The following is a 20,024-nucleotide window of genomic DNA, read 5'->3' on the forward strand; positions in this document are numbered from 1 at the left end:
TACTTTCCTAATAAATCCATAATTGTGAGTATTTTCTGTGGATTCTGTGTGGCCACTGCAATGAATTATGAAACCCAACAGAGTAATAGTGAGTGCTGTAGGAGGGATGGTTACTTTCAGAAGGCTGGAGGCTGTTGGCATGTCTGACCACTGCTTCACAGGAAGGAGCCTTGTGCCAGTGATGTTCATCTTGATTTCCTCTCCCCCTCGAGACATTAGAGGTCAGAAAACACCACACCTACGTCCCTTCTTTGGTTGGTTATTTATGTAGTATGTATCGGTATATTTGCCAATTTGTTGTTTGTCCTTAAATGTTTACCATGGCAAATAAATCTTCATTCATTTTTTCCCTTTATATTTGTGTAATTCTTTCATAGTGAGGAAAAAGTATAAAACTGACATTTATCTGGCATGCAGTCCTTTACCCCCACATCAAGATATGGAACATATATTTTATATATGAATGTCAAATTATTTACCATACAAAGTCTCTTTTTTAAAATTTTTATTGTGATGTGGGTTAGTTTACAGGGCAAATTCACTTTCCATACAGCAGCTCACAAACTCTTTGTCTCATGACCAAAAAAATAAAAAAAAAACACCAGAAAAACAAACTCACTGCCATCGAGTTGAATCCAACTCATAGTGACCCCTCTTTGGGTTTCTGAGGTAGTATCACCCCAGAAATAGATTGCTCAACCTTCCTTCCAAGGAGTGGCTGGTGGGTTTGAACTGCCAGCCTTCTGGTTAGCAGTCAAATGCCTCAGGCACTATGCTACCAGAGGTCCTTTATCTCCTGACAATTTCCCACAATGCAACAGCTCCCCTCCCACTTCCTCCCCATAGTTACCTCTTCCCTGTGTCCTTCCCTCCCATGCACTCCTGCCCCTAGAGCTGTCTCCCTTGCATACACAGCCCTTCTATTCTCATGATTGATCTTTCTAAGGAATATATCTACCTAATGTAAATATTCAGCTCATGTGCCTGTTTTTCCTTTGGCTGGACCAAAAGGGCAGCCAGGGGCCAGAGTCTCTGGGATTGCACCAGGCTCTATCAGAGCAGCAAACCTGTTCTATTTAATACAAAGTCTCTTAAATGTTGCATTCCATACTGTATCTTTTCTAAATGTAAAATAACTTATTAAATTCTTCATTTTTGTCAAATAAAAGTGTTGCTTTCAATTTGTACATCTCTGGTTATGGTTTCCATTACCTTTGAATTCTTGTATCCTTTGTTTAATACTAACGTGAATATCTGGGATCAGACTGATTTTTGACCCAAGTTGAATCTTTTTAATGTAGGTATTTAACAAGTTTCTGAGTGTTACAAGGAGCTTTGGTGGTGTAGTGCCTAAAGCATTTGACTGCTAACCAGAAGGCTGGTGGTTCAAACCCACCAGCTACTCCTCAGAAGGAAGACTGGGCAATCTACTTCTGTAGACATACCATCTCAGAAACCCAAGAAGGGGTCGCTATGAGTTGGAACTGACTTGACGGCAGTGAGTTTGGTTTTCTTTTTTTTCCAACTTATAACTTATTTGTTTCCTGTTGGTTTATTTTATGCTAATTTTAATGGTTTCTTGCTGTTTTTCTTTTGCTATGATTCCTTCATTCAAAAAATCAGAATGCATATATTTTACTTTTGTCTGGAATACTTACCTCAATGTAAAATTCAATGAACTCATATATGAAGCAATAAATACTGCTTTCCCCTAAGTAAGATGGATGTAAAACAAGGTTTTATTTCTCTCCAAACAGTGGTTTGGAAATTAAGTTCTTATTAAATTATCAGTTTTAACATAAGGGGTAAACTTACTATATTTTTTGCTATATAACTGAAAATATAAATGAAATGAAACTGTTATCTACTGGCTTCTTATTTTGTCAAATTAACATTTAGTATCACTTTATACTACCTGTCCCATTTATAATGGCAAAGCCCAATTATTTTACTAATGGTAACTAAAGAACTTATGTATCTTTACCTCTAGCATTCATACTAAAAATAAACCAGTACATATGTGTCCTATATACTGAACCCACAAGTTTGTTTGTTGTACTGTGGTGGCTTGCATGTTGCTATGAGGCTGGAAGATATGCCATGGGTATTTCAAATACCAGCAGGGTCACCCATGGTGGACAGGTTTCAGTGAAGCGTCCAGTACAATTTTGAAGATAAGCCAAAAATGGTTGCAGCAGCATACTGACAGGGAACTTCCAGAAATGCAAGTAGGACTCAGAAGAGTTCATGGAACGATGGTTATCATTGCTGATGTCACATGGATCTTGGCTGAAAGCAAAGAATATCAGAAAGATGTTTATTTGTGTTTTATTGACTATGCAAAAGCATTTGACTTGTGGATCATAACAAGTTATGGATAACTTTGAGAAGAATGGGAATTCCAGAACACTTAATTGTGCTCATTAGGAACCTGTATATAGACCAGGAGGCTGTTGTTTGACCAAAACAAGGGGATACTGCATGGTTTAAAATCAGGAAGGGTGTACATTAAGGTTGTATCCTTTCACCATACTTATTCAATCTGTATGCTGAACAAATAATCTGAGAAACTGGACTATATGAAGAAGAGCATGGCATTAGGATTGGAGGAAGACTCATTAACAACCGGTTAACAACAGACAGAGACACAACCTTGCTTGCTGAAAGTGAAGATGATTTGAAGCATTTACTGGTGAAGATTAAAGACTACAGTCTGAAGTATGGCTCAACATAAAGAAAATGCAAATCTTCATATCTGGACCAATAAGCAGCTTCATGATAAATGGAGAAAAGACTGAAGTCAAAGATTTCATTTTACTTCACTTCATAATCAACACCCATAGAAGCAGCAGTCAAGAAATCAGACTATGTATTAACTAGACAAATCTGCTGTAAAAGACCTGTTTAAATTGCTGAAGAGCAAAGATATCTCTTTGAAGTGTATGTAAGGTGCCTAACTCAAACCATGCCATTTCCAATAGCCTGATACACATGTGAAAGCTGCACAATGAAAAAGGCAGACCAAAGAAGAGTTGAAGCTTTTCAGTTGTGGCATTATCAAAGAATGCTGAAAGTACCATGGACAGCCAGAGGAGGGAACAAAACTATCTTGGAAGAGGTGCAGCTGGAATGGTCCTCAGAAGCGAGAATGGCCAGACTTTGTCCCACCTGCTTTGGTCATGTTGTCAGAAGGGACCATTCCTGGAGAAGGATGTCATGGCTGGTAAAGTGGGGGTCAGTGAAAAAGGGGAAAGCCCTCAAAGAGCTGGACTGACACAGTGACTGCAACAACAGGCTCAGGAATAGCAAGGAACGTGAAGCTGGCGCGGGACCAGGTATTGTTTTGTTCTGTTGTACACAGAGTCGCTATGAGTCAGACTAACAACAACATATACTGAACATTTAGCATGCCCCTTTCACAGCTTAAAACAATATGAAATGACATTTTAGATCCAGCTTATAAATCTGTTTGCATTGTTTTAAATCTTACATATAATAATTTAGACAAAAGGCATAGTTACCTGCTTCTGCAAACGTTTCAGCCACGAAAATCCTTTGGATCAGTTCTACTCCATAGTAGTGGGGTCACTATGAGTCTGAATCAACTCCAGTGGCAACAGGTAGTCTTAATGGTGTTTACCTAGTTTTAATGCTTATTCTTTCAGACAATTGTCTCTCTTCAGTAATTTTAATTCATGGTCTCTCTTGGCTGCAGTGTTATCTTTCACAAAGATTTAAAGGTCACTACATACTGTCTTAACTCCCACTTATCTGAGATGTCTTCCTTTGTATGGAAATAACATGGCTGGCAGAGTACTAACTCCTGATTAAAAATAATTTTCCCTTAAAACTCTGTAGCTATTGTTCCATTGTCTTCTGACATTTAGTGTTTCGAAAGGAAAATGTAAGGTCAGCCTGATTTCTGCTCCTTTACAGATAATCTGTTTTGTCTGTATACATGTATTTTTTTTCCCCTTTTATTTATTGAGATTTAAAAACGTCATCAGAATATTTCCATGTCTTGCTTTCTTTTCATCAAAGGTATCCTATGAGCTTTTTCCATTTGCAGATCTGGTTCTTTGAACTCTGGAAATTTTCTTAGGTCCTTAATTACTGCTGTAGTTTCGTTTGCTTTGTTCTGTTTTAGGTATTCCTAATACGCACAGGGAGCTCTGGTAGCATAGTGGCTAAGACACTTGCCTGCTAACCAGACGGCTGGCGGTTCAAACCCACCAGCCACTCCTCGGAAGGAAGGTTGAGCAATCCTACTTCCGTAGTGATACTGCCTCGGAAACCCAAGGAGGGGTCGCTATGAGTCGGGTTTGACTCTACGGCACATAACAACAACAACAACAACAATACGCACAGATTGCATCTTGAATCCGCCTTCCAGGTCTCTCTTCTTCCTGTATCTTTATCTAGATTTCCTATCCCTTTTTCTCTGCATTTTGTGAGAATTTTTCGTTTCACATTTACTTTAGATTTCATGCCCGATCCAACTTGCTCTTCCTATAGGCTCATTATTTTAATTTGAAGAATCTTATTAGTTACATCTTTCCTCTCCATATTTTTCGTGTGCTCTGACAGTGTTCATCCTCTTTAAGCTCGTATACTACAAGAAACAGTGGTTCTTATATCCTTGGTTTCCACTATTATATCCATTCCAAGAGGCTATATTTTCTCAATTACTTAGCTTTGTTCCCTTCTTCTGAACTGTGGCATTACAACCTTGAAAACAATAAGCAGAACTTAATTTGCCGCTTGATTGATTTTATTTTTGTAACACTGACCTCGATGTAAAATTTACTTATAACGACCTGATAATTATAGGCATTCTTAATAAAATGGTTTATTTTCCTTCCTTACCTTTTCAATAGGTCTACGTAGCAACGGGAATACAAAAGTAAAATTGAACAAACTCTTGCAAAGCATGGAAAAAATACAAATGGATGTTTAAAGAAAAAAAAAGTTCCTCATACGTCATCTCTGCGCGCCCCACTTCAGGGCCAATAGCTTGGCGTGTAGCTTTATTGCTCAAGGGACTCAAGCCCAGTAGGCAATCGCGGGGCTACAGACTCCAACCAGGCGAGTCCACAGTGTGGCGCGGCGTCGCGCTCCTTTCCTGCCACCCCGCCCCATCAGAGCAAGGGTAAGGTCACGGTGTTGCGTATGCGCAGTACCCCGTTCTTCTTTCTACTCATTCCCAACCGCGCGGTTCAGATCGGTACCTCCTTAAAGGCGGGGCTAGGTGTAAGCTGTGGCCAATGGTACCCAGAGTGAGGGTTGAGGGGTGGGGTGAAAGGTGTCTAGTAATTGGTGGTGCAGATTTTTTCCAGCGCGTGTGCTGGGCTACCTGGTCGCCATGGAGGCAATCTTGACGGAGGAGCTTGATGAGGAGGAGCTGCTGGTGAGAAGGCATCGCAAAGAGAAGAAGGAGTTGCAAGGTGATGGGGAAGTGGGAACCTAGAAGCTTCCCCGACCCAGGACGGGCGCGTGGCGGGTCGGTTCTGGGAAATCTTGAAGGGCGGCTGGTCTTGATTTTCCTAGGTATTCCCAAAGCAGCACGTGGTTTTTCTTCCGCCTGCCCCGGTTGTTCCTTAACCCCCAGGCCTTCAGAGGCTCCCTCTTCTAGGCCCACTGCGCTCCCCTACTCGCGCCCCCGTCCGAGATTACCGCTTTGGACCCAGACCTTCATCCCTCTCTCCGCTTCCAACGCCGTTTCTAGTCCCAGTTACAGATGTTTGGCCCTAAGAGGTTTGTTTATTTGGGATGCATTTTGAAATGCCTCGTGAAAGATTTAAAACTTGCTTCAGTCAGGTACTTTTTTTCCTCTCGACCCACCAAACAACTCAAAGTCACGGTACGTTAATGAGATATGTTGTTAGGTGCCATGGAGTCGTCTCCGACCCATAGCACAACAGAGCGAAGCACTGCCGGGTTCTGTGCTAGCCTCACGAACCCTGCTATATCTGAGCCCATCATTGCAGCCACTGTGTCGAACCATCTCGTTGAGGGCTTTCCCCTTTTTCGTTGACACTCCACTTTACCAAGCATGACATCCTTCTCCAGGGAATGGTCGGTCCCTTCTCTCCACATGACCAAAGTAGGTGAGACGAAGTCTGGCCATTTTCGCTTCCAAGTAGCATTCCGGCTGCTAATGAGATATATACATGAATAAAGATACATATTTCGTCCTAGCTTTATCTGGATTTTTCTCTATAGCTGTCTGGTGATTCTAATGTAATGACTGTTCTTGCTTCCATAGCTACTTTTTAAAATACTTTTCTCACTATTTCTTTTTTGTTCCTGTTTCTCATTTTCTCTTACTCCTGGTTGTCTAACTTGATTTGGGTGGCTTTTCAGCTAAAATTCAGGGTATGAAGAATGCTGTTCCCAAAAATGACAAAAAGAGGAGGAAGCAACTCATAGAAGATGTTGCTAAGTTGGAAGCAGAAATGGGGCAGAAACACAGAGAGGAACTGGAGCAACTGAAGCTAACTTCTAAGGAGAATAAGGTATGTGAGATGTTTGTTTGACTTGAGCTATGTAGCATTTGAAAACAATTACCCACTTCTGTGAAACTTTACTATGTAAAGTCATAATTGGTGGGGATATGAAATCTATTATGCTCAGGCATTGTCTTTTATGAATATTTTTGACCAGGTGTACGTGGTAGTGTGTTTTTTCAAAGTTGTTTAATCTCCCCGAGGACAGATTTTCCCACAGTCATGTGGTGATACAGATACTGATGCACAGATTCTTGGAACTATCAAATGGGACAGCAAACGTAAAATTATTTTTTAATTATAAAAGCACTTTACAAACAGTTGTAATGAGTGAATTTTTTCATCTTGTTTCTTGGGTAAATTGGAGCATGTTAACTTTTATCATTTTAACTAAGATTTATTTTCTCTTTATAGCTAATATATATTGTGTGTTAGCACCTTTAACGTGTTGCCTGTTTTGTCTTATTTAATCCTTATTAATACCTCACATAAAATATTCTTGAGGCGGTTAAGTGTAGATAATCCCGTTTTTGCAAATGAGTAAGAAGGTTTAGAAAGATTAAGAAGTTTATCCCAAAGTCAAACTATAAACTACCAAAATCAGACATCAAAATTGGAGCTATCTTACTTGAGGGTATGAGTACTATTGAATTCAGCTATATCTTTGTATGGTGTGGTGGCTTATTACAAGGGTTTTGGATACCAAGGACTGTAGACTAAAACCTCTCCTTTGACAGGTAGAAAGTTCTTAGGGTTATGCAAAATCTTAGCTACTATAATTAAATTTGATTTGTCTGGTTAGTTGTTGACAAGGGAAAAACCAGTCTAATAAACAACTAAGGGGCTCTAGTTGTCTAGTGGTGAAGGCATTTGGCTGTTAACCAAAAGGTTGGTGGTTTGAACCCACCAGCCACTCTTGAGAAGAAGATGAGGCAGTCTGCTTTCATATATTTATAGCCTTGGAAACCTAGTGGGGGTTGCTGTGAGTTGGAATCAACAGTGGGTTTGGTTTTAAACTTTATTTGGCAATCTTAAAGATCCCAGCCTTGGTGTTTGCATTGTCACAATCATGTTACTAATTGTTTTCCCATCTCTTCTGTTAGAGATAGTTGTTTTTGCTCTCTCTAGCCTTTGAATTTAGATTTTTTCCATAGGTTTCCAAGGACAAAGATGCTTGATTCTTAAGCTACATATTGTATAATTGTTAAAACAGAGACTCCTTTTCTACTTTAAACTGCTCTTTTCCATTAAGATAACTGTGTTTAACTTAAATGTGTTTAACACTACCTGAAGACTCATGTCATTACTTTCTGGTTTTTTTTTTTTAAAGAACCTCTGTTTATTTCACCTGTTGTCGGTATGGTGGTTTGTAAATTTTGGCACATTCCTCTAAATATTCATAAGAATGCTATTTTCAGTAGATTTGATTATTACTCTTTGAAATCACCATCTGATTTTCATATTTTGATGATTAGGGGACAGCCTTGAAGGCTTCTGACTTGTGTTAGAGGCCTTAAAAGGCTTTATATATGGGCCATACAAAAAGCAAATTTAACTTTACATAACTAGTTGTAGTAATAGAGGACTAGCTACTAATTTTTATGCCACATTGTTATAAATCTGGCCTCTTCTGTTTTCTTACTTGAGAAACATATAATAACTGTTTGCATAGTAGGATAAGTTGTAATTTCTAATTTCTAATGAGATTACAGATTAAATATATTTTTAACCTGTAATTATCAGTTTGTAGAGAGGAGAAGATAGGAAAAGCTCACCTTCCCAGAATCAAGAAACAGTATTCATCAGGTTCTGGCTGAGTAGAGTGGAGAAAGGCTGGTGTTGCTACATTTAAGGTTATAAAGGTAGTAACGAATTGAGTGAGCCAGCACAGGATCTTATATACCCTCTAAGCATTATCAATATTCAGGGAAGGGAAGGGTGTGGTGCTGAGTGAGTATTTTGTGCTCAGCAGTTTAACATGTTGCATGTGTTTTGGTATAGTGCCTAAGGCACTTGACTGCTAACCAGAATGCTGGCGATTCAAACCCACTAGCCATTCCCCAGAGGGAAGATTGGGCAATTTACTTCCATAGTGATACTGCCTCTTGTTGTTGTTGTTATGTGCCCTCCAGTCGAACCCACTCATAGGACCTCTCCTTGGGTTTCGGAGGCAGTATCACTATGGAAGTAGATTGCCCTATCTTTCTTGCGAGGGCTGGCTGGTGGGTTTGAAACTCCAGCCTTCTGGTTAGCAGTCAAGTACCTTAGGCACTATGCTACCAGACTGCCTTGGAAACCCAAGGTGGGGTTGCTGAGTTTGTTTTTTTTGTTTTGTTCTGTTTAGTAATACAAAATGAGGTATTCTTTATGAGCTAAGTGTAGATAATCCCATTTTTCAAATGAGGGAACAGGCTTAGAGCTAGACTGAGATGTTTTTCCCAAAGTCAAATTATTACCATATTTTCATGCAAATAACGTCCAGGTTACACAGTAACCACCCCCTTTGTGCATTAGTTTCTTGTGTACTCTGTGCACATTATATGTGCGTGCACGTTATGTGAAAAATTAGTAAGTGCCAAAGTCAGAATTCAGAATGGGAGCTGTCTTACTCAAAGTCAATACCGAATTTTGCTATGTCTTAGAGGAAATATATAGGCGAAACAGTAGTTAGAAGGATCGAGCATGATCAAAGAAAGAAGAGCATGAGTGTATGTCTTTGAAGGATAGTCAGGAAGCTGCTTGGGAATCTGAAAATGATCTCTGAAAAATAGGGAACAAGTATAAAACTGTGCTATTTTGAATGTTATCTAGTGTTGTTACTCAAATTTGAAATTTTGGATTACACATTTGTTTTCTGTAATAATTTAATGATCTAATAGTTTTGATATTAATTTGAAAGTATTTTTCATTAACTTGGTAATATTTTTTTGTTTTCTTCAGATAGATTCTGTTGCCGTTAACATTTCAAGCTTGGTTCTTGAGAATCAGCAACCTCGGATATCAAAAGCACAAAAGAGACGGGTATGAAAGTCATGTCACCATGTACTTAAATTAGTGATTTGTGCTCAGTCTGTTGTAGGTGTCATGTCACCATGTACTTAAATTAGTGATTTGTGCTCAGTCTGTTGTAGGTTGTATAGGAAGAGAATAAAAAGCTGCTGGAGTTCACAGTGTAAGGCACCTGAGCTGGTCTTTGTTAGCACCTGCTGTGTGCCAGACCCTCTGCTGGGCTGCTTACATGAACTCTTACTTAGTTCTGGCAATAATTCTGTGAAATAGGATCTCTTATCCCAATTTTTTAGATAAGAAAATAGGCCTAAGGCAATAAAGTAACACATCCAGATTGCAGTTCTTAATGTAGGGTTGGGCTGGGAAGAGGAGGTTTTCAAAGGATAATTTTTACAAATCTGTTTGCCCAGGCTTCTACAGCCAAAAAACCCTCTGGAGCTTAGTTCTCTGTAACACATGAGGGGTTGTCAGGATGGCATTGGGTTTGTTTGTTTTGGTTTTTATCCCAGGCTTAAAATTTAGAATTGTCATAGTGTAGAAGAATCCAGTGCACGATCATGGTTAAGAAATCATGATATTAAGTAGTGGAACAAGGAGTTAAACCTGGAATTTCCAGAACATTGTTTCTGTTTACTTGTGTAACCCAAGTGTCAAAGTGGGTTGGAAACCAAGATACACAGACATACAAATTTTTTAATGAAATCATGAGCTTTGGTGGTATAGTGCCTAAGGCATTTGTCTGCTAACCAGAAGGCTGGCGGTTCAAACCCACCAGCCATTCCTCGGAAGGAAGGTTGGGCAATCTACTTCCGTAGCGATACTGCCTCAGAAACTCAAGGAGCAGTCACTATGAGTCGGGTCCGACTTGATGGCAATGCATAGATACCTATATGATGGTTAATTACCATTAACATTCAGAGAAGAGACAGTTATGCTTTATACTAAATGTTAACGATGGGTTGGAATTTGAAGGAACTATAATTATTTAGAGGGAGCACTGGGGACATATTGCCTAAGGCACTTGACTGCTAACCAGAAGGCTGGTGGTTCAAACCCACCAGCCACTCCTCGGAAGGAAGATGGGCAATCTACTTGCGTAGTGATACTGCCTCAGAAACCCAAGGAGGGGTCGCTCTGAGTTGGTCGACTTGACAGCAAACAACAATAACAACTTTATACAGTTGTGCTTGTTAAATAATAGACTGTTTCCAAAGCCCTCATGAAGCTTGAGGAACTACTGGGTCAACAAATGAAAGTATTGTTTACTGTGGTAAGTGCTACATTGTATGCCTGTTAAAAATTGCAAGCTAAGAGCAATGTCTTTTTTATGTTGTTAAAAAGTTGATTAAGTTGTAAATAGTCAAACATTTCTCCTAGTTGTACACTGTACTTGTATAAGTATTATGATTGTGAATTTCACAGAATCGTGGAATTTAGATTTCAAGTTACCTTGGAGGTTATTTAGTTCAAGTCCCTCCTTAGGATACACATTCTTTTTGTGACAGCTTCCAATTTCTCATCTAGTTTCTATTAGAAATAACTTGTTGGATCTGCATCTAATTAGGAATCAACTCAGTGATGTCACATTTTATAGTAGCTTATTTAATTCTAGACAATACTCAAAGACACAACTTCTTCCTGTCTTTTTGAAAGCTTGTTCATTCCTATTTGGACCTTAGGCAACAAAAGAAATAACACTCTACATTTCTCAAACATTTGGGTATTTTTCTCATAAAATACAGTATGTTGTGTTGTTTATGTTGTATAATACCTTCAGATAAACCCTTAGGAAATTTAGTATGTTTCATAGTCAGCTCCTTGAACACCGGGCAGAGAAAATACCCTAGCAAATAATCCTCAAAGTTTATTACTTTGTTATATTAAAAGAAATTCTAGAACAGAAGAAAGTTTACAATTGAGTATTAGACTGTTTGGAACTTTTTTTTTGTCAAAGGCACCAAGAAATAAAAGGCAACTAACTAAAGGTGTTTATGTTTGGGATACAATTCTGAGAAACATGACAAAACTATGGAAATTATTGTAGCAATGTTTTTATTGTGCAATATTACATGCAAATCTCTTATTTTTAATCTAGTAAAGCATAAGAGTATTGAATTGGAATTCAAAGAACTTTAGTGGAAGCTCTTTAGTATAGTGGAAAAAGCCCAAAGTAGGACTTGGAACAGCTGGTTTCCAAAAATGGAATTTTGAGAATTGGAATGACATCTAGTTCAGTTTCATTATTTTGCAGATGAGAAAGCTAAATCCCAGATTGCCTCAATCGCATATGGAAAGCTGTGTACGCATTCAGGACTAGTACCCAGCTCAAGATTCTTCTTAAGAATTCTTTTTGTTTTAGCATCATGACTATAGTTTTACTGACAATGTATTTGTTACATGCTATTTTCATCTTGCACACATTTTCATTAGACTTCACTGGTACCATTTTGTCTCCACTACTGGTGGCGGCGTAGTGCCTAAAGCAATTGACTACTAACCAGAAGGCTGTCAGTTCAAACCCACCAGCCTCTCCTTAGAAGGAAGGTTGGGCGATTTACTTCTGTAGTGATACCACCTCGGAAACCCAAGGAGAGGACGCTATGAGTCAGATCCAGCTCGACAGTGGTGTGTTGCGTTGTACTGTAGTTGAAGAAGTCAAACTGGTCTAGTGCCATTGGAAATCTATATTTTCCTGGGAAAAAAAATGTTAGGGATTTTCCACCTAGTGCCCTAGGGAAGAAACTTAATTGCTTCATAATATTGAAGCAAAACACGAGGAAAATATTGAAATGATTGGATTAATATTTTAGAGATTAAATTGTTTTTCAGATAGAATAAAGCTCCACTCTTCCAGTAAATAGTACATGACATCATTAACTCTAGCTCCCATCTGCCCCAACTTTTATTCTGATTCAGGTGCCTGGATAGAAGGAACTCTGTGTTGTCCTTGGTCCCTGCTCTGCTTCTAACCAGCTGTATGACCTTTGGAAATCTTTCTGCCTGCTGTTTCCTCAGAAGAGGAAAATGAGGGGTTTTGGATTAGATGATATCTAAGGTGCTTATCTTCCCTCTTCCCTCAAAAAGTGTTTCTAAACACTGAAAATTTTCTTTATCAAGTAATGGTGCCATCTTGTGTTTTAAGATGTTAGGCCTCTGTGATCCCCATTTGTAGGTATGCCATGAAACACATGCACTTAGGTTAATTCTGGTATGGTTGGAATTGGTAGGAAAGATATTACATAGGCTTATATTGTATTTTGCTTTTGATTCAGGTAACTGAGAAACCATTTTCAATTCTGTAGTATGGCATGTAAGAAGGTCTGTAGGGTAAGTGTTGTTGTTGCTATGTGCTGTCTAGTCGGCCCCGACTCATAGTGACCCCTCCTTGGGTTTCTGAGGCAGTATCACTATGGAAGTAGATTGCCCAATCCTCCTGAGGAGTGGCTGGTGGGTTTGAACCACCAGCTTTCTAGTTAGCAGTCAAATGCCTTAGGCACTATGCTACCAGAGCTCCTGTAGTATAAGTATGTAACCTTAAATTTAATCGAAACTTGCCTTCCCGTTAACTTTTCTTGCCCCAGGGAGGAGCCAGAGAGGTAGGGACTTGATAACTCTTTACCTTTTCCCGCCCTTTTTCTTGGTTTACCAGATCCTTCACTGTGATTTGCTACCAACAGCAAGACATAGAATTTTGTATAACTGTTTCATTGTGTCACATTAAAAAAACCAACCCCCGTAAAAGAAAAATTCTCCCTATGACTATACAAGTGAAATATGCTCTGGGTAGAAAACTAGAAAGATGCAGACAAGCACAAAGAAAAAAATAAAGTAAAATTGACTCATAATCCTACATGTAGAGAAAAGTGCTGTAAATATTTTGCATATATTCTTCTAGTTTCTTTTTATTTTTTATGCCTAGGCTTCATGTATATTAACTATATACCTGTCTTTGCCCCCAAGCTCATCTCTAGCCCCTTTCCTCTGGTGTTCTATTTATGTGAACTGTTTTCAGCTATGAAGTACACCATGTTTTCTGGAGTTTGATTGTTGCTAGTCCAATTATTAGGATATTTTTTCTCCTTTATTTTCCAGTCTTCTTACCTCCTATCCATCCTTTCAGTTTGACTTCAGCCAGGGTCTCTGTGGGAGTAAGACCTGGCTGTCTGCTCCTGCAGTAGCCTAGAAAACCCTGTGGGGCAGTTCTGCTCTGTCCTATAGGGTTGCTGTGAGTTGGAATTGACTCAGCGGCACTTAACAACAACATCCTTCCTTTATGTCACAGATCTCTCCTTGACCTCTTCCCAGCCCATCACTGCATATATTGCCATGGGAAGAGCTCTTTAAGACATCTGAATAAGGAAAGCAAGTTACAGAAAGCAATATATGGGGCCATTTTTTTTTTTTTTTAAATTTGTTTGCTGTGAATACATCTAATTTATGAGACTGTGTAGGAAAAAAAATCTGGAAGGATATACACACAAAAATGCCCTCTAGAAAAGGCATCAGAGTTGGCAGTGGTCTTTAAGGGAAACTTTAGCCTGTCTTTAATGTTTTATAAAGGATAATGTGTTTAATTAAGTGTGTGTATGTGTGTGTGCGCGCGCGCGCGCACATTTCTTTTAAGCAAGGTAGAAGGAGATCGGTCTCTGCCCATCTAAAGGGTTTCACGTAGTAGTACCTACAGGTTGAGCAGTAAATAAAGCTTCCATTAACCTGGGCTTGATTGTGGTAATGATGTGTTTTAAGGCTTAGGACAACCCAGTTTTAAGACAATAACTTGAGTAAAGTTTTTGAAAACTTAGCATGTATTTTTTTTTTAATTTCATGAGTAAAATTTTATTAATTTTTTTAATTGTGATCTGGGTGAAAGTTTACCGAACAAATTGACTATCCTTACAGCAGTTCACATACACTTTGTCTCAAGACACTGACTACAATTTACCCCAATGCAATAGCTCCCCTCGCACTTCCTCCTGATAGTTACTTCTTCTCTGTGTCCATCCCTCCATGTACTCCTGCCCCCTGAGCTGTCTCTCTGTGCATAAGCAGCCCTTCTTTCTCTCATAATTGTTCTCTCCAAGAAGTGTATCTGCCTCAGGTAAATGTTCAGCTCCTATGCCTCTCTTTTGTTTGGCTGGAAACCACAGGTTGGGTTCAATTCCAGACCTGAAGGGCAGCTAGGGGCTATAGTCTCAGTGGTTCCACAGGCTCTATCAGACCAGCAACCCTGGTCCCTCTTTTTTTTTTCCCCCAAATTATTTTGAGTTTTGTTCCTCATTGTTTTCCCTCTCTATCCAAGATCTCCTACGTAGATCCCCCTACAAGTTGTTGACATTGGTAGCCGGGCATCATCTAGTTCTTCTGGTCTCATAGTTGTATAGGCTGCAGATCGCATGGTGTACCAGTCGCTAAGACTGATTCTTTCCATGAATCTTTGGTTTTCTTCATTCTTTGCTCTGGACGAGGAGAGACCCATCATTGCATCTAGATGGCAGCTTACAAACTTTTAAGATCCCAGTCACTATTCGCCAAAGTAGGAGGTGGAACAATGTTTTGTGCATTATGTTATACACACCTGGGAATTCTTACAGAACATACAAATATACTTGTAGAACCATTGTCTGCCAACCCTATACATAGTCTTGGGTACACTCCTCGCTGCATAGACATACCTAATAGTTCAGCCTGTCCACCCATCTATCCACCTGTATACCCATGTTTGCCTTCACTGACCTTGCAGTACTGTATGTGCAAAAGGGTTCATCTTTGTTGTCTGTACCTCCCGTGTACCTCTCTATGTGTTCCTCTTCCTCAGTGCCACCATGTTGATCACTCATATTTGGTACATTGCCCTTCTCTTCACCCAAATCAATACTTATTTCCACCTGTCTAACAGTGTTGCCTTCCCTTAGCATGTATTTTTAAGTAGATTTTAGAGAAAAATTTATGGCCTCTCTTGCGTCTTAGTACAGTGCTAGGTGCTGGGAACATACAGAAGAATAAGATAGCTTTTCCTTAAAGGAGTTCACGGTGTAGAATGGTTTAAGTGTTCAGATGATCAATATGGTAGTGGTTGTGGGAGAAGGGAAAAAAATAGCCAAAATGTTTGAGAATCTTACATCTCCATCGCTATAATAAGAATCAGTACTAATTATCTGAATTAACTTTTCCTACATTCTAATCTTTTCTTAGGAAAAGAAAGCTGCATTGGAAAAGGAACGGGAAGAAAGGATAGCTGAAGCTGAAATTGAGAACTTATCTGGAGCCAGACACATAGAAAGTCAAAAACTTGCTCAAATATTGGCAGCCAGGCAGTTGGAAATTAAACATATTCCATCTGATGGCCACTGCATGTATAGAGCCATTGAAGATCAGCTGAAGGAAAAGGATTGCTCTCTGACTGTGGCTGCCTTAAGAAGCCAGACTGCTGAATATATGAAAAGCCATGTGGAAGACTTTCTGCCCTTTTTAACAAACCCTAATACAGGAGATATGTGTACTCTAGGTAATTTATTTTCATTTACTATATTTTGTTTTTTTTAAATAAAATGTTTCCTGAGCTCAAGCATAAGAAAAGTCCATATGATCCTATGAGGAAAAAATCACAGCATTTAGGCAGAATTATTTTCTATACAGGTAGTCTCTGACTAATCACGTTATGACATAATTGCATTACGATGAGTTGTGCTTAAAACAATCCATTTTGCTTTTTGTACTTCTTGTTAGTGATAGGTTGCAGCGCGTAATTTCCTGATGTTATTCACAGGTGTTCACACCTAGATGTTCAGTTTTATGATTTACTGTTCAAAACATTGCCACATTTATAAACATAATGATAATAAAAGGCAATAATAATGAAAAAAAACGAGATACTAGACTTAAGTCAGCATCAGCTTAGCAGAGTCTTAAGAATGAAACCCCATCGTAAGTCAGGGTCTACCTGAAGTTTTAATAGATACTGGTACGTGTTTTATTAAACCGGTGTCTTCAAGTTGACTTCGCCTTACGGCCATCCCGTATGTCATCGTGGCACTGCACCATGGGGTTTTCAGTGACTGGTTTTGTGGAAGTAGATCTCCAGGCCTTTCTTGCAAGGTACCTCTGGGTGGACTGGACCTCCAGCTGTTAACACTACCCAGGAACTCAGCTGGTTGATTAAGATCCTTTAGTTTTAAGTACCTTCCCATTTTTCTGGTAAAATACATTCATTTTATATAAGAGAAAAAAATAGGAATAAGTTCATCATTATCATAAAAAAAAATGTATTGTTGAGTATATATTTAACAAAGTGCTAGATAATAGAGGGAGGTAAGCATTGACCAGTCTCTGGAAATACAAAGCCTAAGTATCATTAAGTAGAGAATGATTTGGAAAATGAATTCCTCTTTTTAATCCTTTATTTTGGGAGAAACCTTAGCATAAAATGCCAAAAAGGGGGTGCTGACTTCTTAGACATGAAGATTGGAGTCCCTAAAAAAAAAAAACCAAGCTCACTCCTGTCAAGTCTAACTCATAGCAACCCCTCTTTGGATTTCCGAGGTAGTAGTAGATTGCCCCTAAAATGAATCACAATTCTTTCTTTAGTCACTTTTCTTTATTCCCTTTAGATCAGTGGTTCTTGGTGGCTGTACTTTGAAATCATTGAGAAGCTTTAAACATACTAATCTTAGGTTCCCAAAGATTTTGATTTTTTTCATAAGAATTATTTTATGTTCCAACTCCCAGGTGATTCTCAGTTGGTAACCAAAGTTAATAACCACTTCATTAGACTGTTGGTTCTCAGTGGTACCCCTAGACCAGCAGCATAAGTGTCAACTGGGAACTTGTTAGAAATTCTTGGCCCTACCTCAAACCTACTAAATTAGAAATTTTAGAGACTAGGCCCAGGGATCTGTGTTTTAGTAAGTCTTTCAAAGATTCTGATGCTTGCTGAAGTTTGAGAACCACAGTTTAAGATAGTCTTTCTAGGTGATTTCATTTCTTTGCTCAAAACCTGTTTCTTCTATGCCACGTAGGCCTGATAATTACACCTGCTATATTTCTCTTTTAAGAGATCTGGTGGCACAGTGCCTAAGGCTTTTTGACTGTTAACCAGAAAGTTTGCTGTTCAAACCCACCAGCCCCTCCATAGAAGGAAGATGAGGCAGTCTTCTGTACAGATTTACCACCTTGGAAACCCAGTGGGGATCACTAGGAGTTGGAGTTGACTCAGTAACAGTGGGTTTGTTGTTGTTGTTGTTGTTGTTGTTATGTGCTGTCGAGTAGGACCCGACTCATAGCGACCCCTCCTTGGGTTTCCGAGGCAGTATCACTATGGAAGTAGATTGTCCCATCTTCTTTCCGAGGAGTGGCTGGTGGGTTTGAACCGTCAGCCTTCTGGTTAGCAGTCAAGTGCCTTAGCCACTATGCTACCAGAGCTCCCCAACAGTGGGTTTAGAAGTATCTTTTTAGAATGAGACTAATTTCAAACTTAGCTTGCTTTGAAAGAAATATGTATACTTCAGGTAGTTCATAAACAAAATAAAATCTGGTTTCTTTATATTCTCTTTCATGGCCTGTGACACCTACCCAGTACCCTAGGTAAAAGCTTTTATCAGCATTTTTTTACCCTCAATCTAAGTCCCAATATTCAGTTAGTCTCCAATTCATTTCATTTCCTCCCTACTTTCCTGAGTAGTATACTTATTGTCACGGATTCAATTCCAAGTCATAGCGACCCTATAGAACAGAGAGGAATTGTGCCATAGGATTCCCAAGGCTGTGATCTGTATGGAACCAGACTACCACATCTTTCTCCCAGGGAGTGGTGTTGGGTTCCAGCCACCAACCTTTCGGCTAGCAGCTGAGCATTTTACCATTGTGCCACCAGGGCTCCTTCTTAAGTAATATAACATAATAATGAGGAGCACAGACTTTGGAGTTCAAGTGGCATTAGTAACTGTGTGACCTTAAACTATTTACTGAGATTTCTGTGTCTCAGTTATCTTGCTAAAGCTGATAATTCTTGCCTCAAAAGGAGTGCTTATGAGGATTAAATGAGAAGATGTACATAGAACACTTTAGTATACTATCTCCATGGTATGAACACTTTTACGATAGAAGGTTTTATTATGAATGTAATGGGCTGATAAAAAATAGATAATACATATAATTGTAAAAAAATAAAAACCGCTTTTAGTCTTAGTACCAATTTTTCATTACTTACACAGAATTGGTAATGTGTAAGTAATGTGAATTGGTAATGTGAATTTTTACACTTTTACTTTATTGAATAAATGTTTCCAGTGTCATTAATGTTACTTAAAATATGATATCTTTAATGGTTGTATAATGTTTCATCTTATGATTGTACCATAATTTATTTACTTTTTATTTTTATAATTGTGCTTTAGAGTCCAGTACTAAAAATCTCTGACAATATATTTAATTACTTCAGTTATGTTTCTAGGAGTAGAATTACTGCCCCATATATGAACTTTTAAATGATCTTACCATTTTTACTAAATTATGTTCCCAGTAATCATATCAATTTATACTCACTTTTTTTTTAAGGTAATATTTTGGTTGTGTTTTTGGTGAAAGTTTGCACAGCAAATTAGGTTCCCTTTTAACAATCTCTATACCATTATATAAAGTTTGCAAACTTTCACCAAAAACACAACTAAAATATTCTCTTAAAAAAAAACAAAAAACAAAAAAAACCCGTTAGTGGTGGGAGCTCTGGTAGCGTAGTGCCTAAGGCTTGACTACTAACCAGAAGGCTGGTGGTTCAAACCCACCAGCCACTCCTTGGAAGGAAAATGGGGCAATCTACTTCCTAGTGATACTGCCTCGGAAACCCAAGTACGGGTCACTATGAGTTGGGTCCGACTCAACAGCACATAACAACAACGACATACATAATGGTCAGTGACATTGGCTACAGTGTGTCAACATTCTCATCATTTTTGTTCTGGTTCTTCTATTTCTGTTAATTTAGTTCTCCCCACTCCCCCACCCCAACTTCTCTTTGCTATTCACTGTTCAGTCTCCCATAGATGATGTTTTTTAAACGATCACAGTACTCATGGGTGATATTGTTTATTTCATGAACCCAGTCAGCTATTTAGCTGAAACGTGACCTTCAGGAGTGGTCAGTTCAAAATTCAAAGGGTATTACAGGGCGATAGTCTTGGGGGTTCCCATTGACTCAGCCAGTCCAGTTAATCTGGTCTTTTTTAAGATCACCTGAGTTTTCTTTATGTTTATTTTTTCTGAAAAATGTTTTATATTCCATTGCAATAGTCTGAGATAGGCCCTTAGCTGTTACCAGATAATTACATTCAGTTTTGGAAAATACTTTTTCTCCTTTTCTGTAATTTTATAATCCTATCTCAGGCTTTGCTCTATGGATATATCTAGATATATTTGTGATCATGCTATGTATACAGTTTTATATTCTGCGTTTTTTACTTCTGGTAGCATAGTGGCTAAGTCAGTTGCCTGCTAACCAGACGGCTGGCGGTTCAA

General features: G+C 38.8%; 1 protein-coding gene across 1 annotated transcript in view; it reads left to right on the plus strand.

Annotated features, from left to right (window-relative positions):
- The first annotated feature begins 5,264 nt into the window (after positions 1-5,264).
- OTUD6B (OTU deubiquitinase 6B) overlaps positions 5,265-20,024 on the plus strand; it is a 26,557-nt gene continuing 11,797 nt past the window's right edge. The window contains 5 exon segments of the mRNA XM_007948746.2: positions 5,265-5,294; positions 5,297-5,444; positions 6,364-6,515; positions 9,447-9,527; positions 15,708-16,020. Of these exon segments, the coding sequence (XP_007946937.1) occupies positions 5,265-5,294; positions 5,297-5,444; positions 6,364-6,515; positions 9,447-9,527; positions 15,708-16,020 (724 nt within the window).

Source organism: Orycteropus afer, unplaced genomic scaffold (assembly GCF_000298275.1).
Source record: "Orycteropus afer afer isolate SDZICR_OR568_19922 unplaced genomic scaffold, OryAfe1.0 scaffold00222, whole genome shotgun sequence".
In the NCBI taxonomy this organism is placed as follows: domain Eukaryota; kingdom Metazoa; phylum Chordata; class Mammalia; order Tubulidentata; family Orycteropodidae; genus Orycteropus; species Orycteropus afer.